The sequence below is a fragment of the Nicotiana attenuata genome, unplaced genomic scaffold, assembly GCF_001879085.1.
Source record: "Nicotiana attenuata strain UT unplaced genomic scaffold, NIATTr2, whole genome shotgun sequence".
Taxonomy (NCBI): domain Eukaryota; kingdom Viridiplantae; phylum Streptophyta; class Magnoliopsida; order Solanales; family Solanaceae; genus Nicotiana; species Nicotiana attenuata.
In genome coordinates this window covers 1-5719 of record NW_017690467.1, presented here as the reverse complement: position 1 = coordinate 5719, position 5719 = coordinate 1, and the positions used below count along the sequence as shown (strand labels likewise).

The following is a 5719-nucleotide window of genomic DNA, read 5'->3' as shown; positions in this document are numbered from 1 at the left end:
TTCAAAGAGAGAAGTTTTTTTTTATTATTTGTTGAAGGATAGTTTTACATTCACTTTTCTTAATTTCACTTGATTTGGTTTTATCATTCAAATGGCTAGAATACATGGGGTATTTATAGTAAACTCCTACATGCATCAAGTCTACTTCTTATGTGGACATACTAATTATGTTCACATAAGTTCACATATTACATAAATAAGTTCACACCCTAGTACATGTATGTAGCTACTAATCTAGTTCATGAACTAATGTGAACTAGTGTAGACTAATGTGAACTAGTGTGGACTAATGTAGACAAGTTTGAACATATATGAACAAGTTTAGACGAATTTGGACATATGCGAACTAATGTGGACAAATGGGGACAAGACAATACATTAATTTTAACAGATTGATTAAAACAAATTCCACCACTAAATTAGCAAGGTATTTGGCAACATATATGGAAATTTTAGTTACAGTATATTTTATTTGCTAATTGTACATCATGAGTTCAATTCAGAGCTCTGATATGCATTCGACTAAATTTCTCCATTTCTAGGATAGGATCTTGTAATGCATCAATGCAGAAGTTCCATCAAAGCCTTTACTACGGAAGAAGTCTGTATATTCCTTCACTGTGGTTGCACGATACTTTGGCGGATTACATTCTGATAACAATTCCTTAATTGGTCCATAAATCTTGGAAGACGGAAATGCACCTGTGCTGAAGAAGCTTGGGACTGATATTCTTGGACCTACTTGATTTGACAATACTCTATGCTCAACACTTATATACTTGTCATTTGATATGAGCTGAAAAAACATCAAAAGTTAAGCACATTTTGTCTCAATACCAAGACAATGTATTATGATTAAGTCACTCTAATTAAGAAGTTAACTCGTTTCTTCTAAAAGCTTAAGTATTACAGTCAGATTTCTCTATAACGGCTATATAACAACCGTTCACTATAAAAGCCAAGTTTCTTTTGAAACCAATTTTCATACTATGTTATAATATATGTTCTCTATAACAGCACTTCGCTATAACAACCAAAAAAAAATGGAACAAACGAGGCTGTTATATAGAGGTTTGACTGTATTAGCAAAAAACTTCTAACCTGCAGCATATCGCCAATATTCACCACTAGAGCACCGGACGTAGGAGGAACATCAATCCACTGATTTTGGTGAAGAACTTGTAGACCTCCTATATCATCTTGCAGAAGAACTGTCATAAAAACACAGTCTGAATGCTTTCTGGTGCCTATAGTGAGTTCCGGCTGAGGACATGCCGGATAGTAATGGTGGCCAATAGATAGCCCCTCAGCAATGTTCATATCTTTAAGATGCCAAGAATTGAGACCGAGGCCCTCGGACAATAATTCGAGTAATGAGTAGCCTAATTTCATCATATGCTTAGAGAAATCCATTAAAATCTCCCTGCAAAATTTTATAAAACATAGATAAAGCTGCAGATACAAAATAGTATACTCAATTAGTTTTCAGCAACTTGCAAAGTTGTTATTTTCCATATTGTCCACCAAAATTCACATTTTAACATAAAGCAGCTGCAATGACAGCACGTCAGAAACTAATACTTTGTCATGATGTATTCTTGATTTTTGTTACACTGAACATCAGGGGTGGATCGAATACACCTTCTATAGGTTCAGCTAACTCAGTAATTTTTGTTCATACCCTATATACGTGTTAATAAATCTACTACTAAATAAGTACAAATAATAGAGTTGGAACCTATTAAATCAAATGGACTGCGATAAATCCCGAACTTGAACCCGTAAAGTTTAAATTCTGGATCTGCCTAGAGCTCTCTACCGAACATAACTAGATACTAAAAAGTAAGCAAATTTGGTTGGTCTTTTGTGAAAGAATATTTTCTTTTTGATTCATGTTAGAGCATACCTGCAAGCTGTTGGCAATTCTTCTGGACTAGGAGGATTAGGAGCCATAACACAATAAAGTGAGTCTCTCCAGCTTGCTGCTGGAACAGATTTGCTGTACAAATCAAAATTGCTAACATGTGCCACTTTTTTTGTATTATCTCGAGTATAATATCGTTTCTTAATCTCGATATCTTGCTCGAAAAATCGCCGAGCTCCTTGTAACATTTCTTCAAGGACAGGTAATGGAATGCCATGATTGACCACTTGAAAAAATCCCCATGTCTCTGATGCATCTCGAACTTTATCCACAATCTCTTTATGCTTGATTGGATCCTTATCAAAGCCTTCAAGATCTATTACTGGAAAAATGAACTTTTTCTCAGTGGAGTTTGAGGAGTTGTGTATGCTTTCTTGTGGATGAATGAACATCCAGGGTACTTTAGTAATTCCAGCATCAACAACCCCTTTAACACCAGCTTTTGTGTCATCAAATGCCTTTAATTCACTCTGTCTATCATAATTTTGTTGAAATGTAGCCTGAACTTCTTCACCACTGGAGAAAACCATCTTTGTTTCTTGTTTTTTCGTGTTTTTAATGAAACTGTAAATACAGGTTACCTTGAAATTGTATGCAGGTAAGATTTATAGATGCAGCAAATATTTGAATGTCACAATCACTCCATAGAAGATAAGGGCAGTTCGGTGCACTAAGCTCCCGATTTGCGCGTGATCCTGGGGTGGAGGGGAAGGGGCGGGGAAGCACAGGAGTCTATTATACGCAGCCTTACCCTACATTTCTGCGAGAGATTGTGGAAAAAGTTCCCACTCTTGGAACACCAGAAGTAAGCTAAGTAAACTTTAAAAATATAAGAATTTACATTTTATAAATAAAAAAGAAAAAGGAACCACTATCTCCAAGACCACACAAAGTTGGATGGGAGAAAGGTAATAAAGATGCCAGCTTTCACTAGGACCACCTTTGGTCACTTTCAGAAATTGAATTGAATAAAAGTGCAGTGACTTAATGGGATTATACTTTGAGCTATAATTTGAGGCCCTATTATTTAAAAATTAATGGAGCATATAAAATATATCATAATCAAAATCAGGTAGGAGTGAGCAAGAACGGAAATAGTTGGTAGAATTTTTTTTTTTTTCTTTCCACCCAAATTAGGAGGATCTATAGTTTCCACACTTCCCTCCAGCGTGACTCGAATCCAGGACCTAACAGTCGTGGATGGAGGTGCTTTAACAACTGAGCATGTATATCTGTTATTCACATATAAAGAGATATGAAGATATCAGGTTTTGCCTTCTGATAACTGCAGAAGTCATTCCAGCATTTACTACAAAACGTCACTACTACCTATAATATTAATATTAATATCCCATCTTTTCTACTTATAGTTCACATATAGGCTATTTCCTCAATAGTCAAATCAAAAAATATTCAATATAATCTGTTATGTGGAGTTTGGTTGATGGTATTAAATAAAACATGCATTAAATTATGCAACAATCATGCGTACTATTTTATGTGAGAAAATATGTGTACTACAAATACAAGGAAAAAAAAAGTATATAAAGATATATGCCGTATAAATAAGTAATCTCTGCATACCTTTTATCATTATTATTTACTGCATAACAATTTTATTTTGCAAGACAATCATTTTTTATTATCCATGGTAAAGATCATTCTTGCATTACAATCGCGCTAGCTAAGCTTGTAATTACTGTAGCTCCCCAAAGGGCCCCTAAGTTTTCAACTCCATAACCAAGTTTAGATTGTGAGATGAGACAGATTGGAAGTTCCATCAAGCCCTTTCTGCTTGAAATAATCAAAGAATTCCTTCAATGTAGTTGCGCGATACTTTGGAGGATTGTCTTCTGATAACAGCTCCTCAATTGGTCCATACAGTCTGGAAGATGGCAATGGCCCTGAGCTGAAGAAGCTTGCTATAGATATTCTTGGACCAACTTTCTTTGACAATGCTCTATGCTCTACACTTTTGTACTTGTCATTTGTTATGAGCTGAAAATTCAAAGTTAAACAAAATTTTAAGTTGATTATGATCCATTAAAATTGATTAAAGAGACTTTTATGGAAAACTAAAGGTTAAGAAGCAGAGAGGAAGATTATTTAGGGTGGCATCGGCGTGTTCAACTGATCCCATTGTTTTCAACTAGTACTTGCATTGCAGTCCGTCCATTAGTTCGATGATAATACAGCTACTACTGCAACACAGCTACTGGAAAAAGATTCAATACTATAATCTCGTTATTGCGAAGCATGGTTTGGAAAGGTCAGCTAAAAGACGGTATATATCAACATTCAAACCCATTCCTTTGGAGCTGGCCCCGGTGCTTAACATCAGGTTCCCTTGTACACATGCAATAAGATCGCACTTATACTGAACGTAAAGACTCTAGATCCTGAATTCGCCTATGTTAAGAAGTAAGAGGTTGAAAGACTTGCCTGGAGAACGTCGCCAATATTGATCACTAAAGCTCCAGGTGTAGGAGGAACATCAACCCACTGATTCTGGTGAAGAACTTGGAGGCCTCCGATATCGTCTTGCAAAAGGATTGTGAAGAAGTCATTGTCTGTATGTTTGCTGACGCCTATAGCTAGTTCTGGCTGTGGACATGCTGGGTAGTAATTGCACAAAATGCTAAGACCCTCTGAACATTCCATTTCTTTGAGATGGCTTGGTTTTAGACCAAGAGACTCTGACATTAACTCAAGCAAAGTGCACCCCATTTTCTTCACATGATGTGAGTACTCCATTAGTATTTCCCTTCAAAAATGCAAGTAAAAGTTAATAACATTTAGATGTTGAAAGTAGATGACAATTTTTAAGCATTCACTTAACACCAAAAGATGAATGCATCATTTCTAATTAGGATCACTATATGATGTTCATGACGTAAGGGAAGTCTTGATGTAACTGGTAAAGTTGCTGTCATGTGATAACGAGGTCACTGATTCGAGCCGTAGAAACAGGCTTTTGAAGAAATGCAGGGTAAGGCTGCGTACAATAGACTCTTATGCGCCGAGCTGTCCTAATATGATGTTCATGACAGCATTTGACTGGACACAAAGTTGAAGATAGTGATAGTGAATGAAAAATACTAAAGCATTGATAGAAAAAATAGGTGGATATAAAAAACAACATATCAGAGTTAAAGTTAGATAGTGTAATGAATTGGAGTTTCCGAAGGTTGTGAAATTAGTTCAGATATGGAATGGTGTCAAACATTTTGAAACGTCCCAAAATAAAAAATAAAAAATAAAAAAAGCCTCATATAAATTGGACCGATTGAGTAGTTTTCAAGAAAGAGTTTAAGCTTTATATAGGGGAGAAATTCAAAAATAGCCAGATTTACCACTGGTCGTTGAAAAATAGCCAAGTTTCAAAAGTCATCGAAATTTAGCCACTTTAAATCTGAGCGAAAACACTGTTCAAAATCCGAAAAAATACGCCCGCAAATTTTACGGGAGTTCCAGCATAAGTATGCTTGAACTCCCGTAAATTTTACGGGAGTTCCAGAATAACTATGCTGGAACTCCCGCAAATTTTACGGGAGTTCCAGCAAGTATAATTGTCCAGTATAATATACTGGAGTTTGGAGCACTGGTGCTCCAGTCTCCCGCAAATTTTACAGGAGTTAGCAAAGTATACCGGTCCAGCATAATATGCTGGAGTTCGTACACAAATGCACCAGAACTCCCGTATATTATACTGGACCGGTCCCTGTTGCAGCAAAATAGTGGCTATTTTTCATTGACTTGATAAACGCTGGCTATTTTTCATTGACCAGTGTGAAA

General features: G+C 36.1%; 2 protein-coding genes across 2 annotated transcripts; both read right to left on the bottom strand.

Moving 5' to 3' along the window:
• Positions 1-352: 352 nt before the first annotated feature.
• Positions 353-2757, bottom strand: LOC109222461 (1-aminocyclopropane-1-carboxylate oxidase homolog). Its single transcript, XM_019386821.1, has 3 exons — positions 1907-2757; positions 1102-1423; positions 353-796 (listed from the first exon to the last, which is right to left on the bottom strand). Exons 1-3 carry the CDS (start codon positions 2452-2454, stop codon positions 539-541), a joined length of 1128 nt encoding a protein of 375 aa, XP_019242366.1. The 5' UTR covers positions 2455-2757; the 3' UTR covers positions 353-538.
• A 691-nt stretch (positions 2758-3448) lies between these two features.
• LOC109222462 (1-aminocyclopropane-1-carboxylate oxidase homolog) lies at positions 3449-4688 on the bottom strand (the record flags this gene model as incomplete). Its single annotated transcript, XM_019386822.1, is given in 2 exon segments — positions 3449-3922; positions 4367-4688. Coding segments are annotated over 2 exon segments (574 nt in total), but the record flags the coding sequence as incomplete, so codon positions are not given.
• Between the last annotated feature and the right edge of the window lie 1031 nt (positions 4689-5719).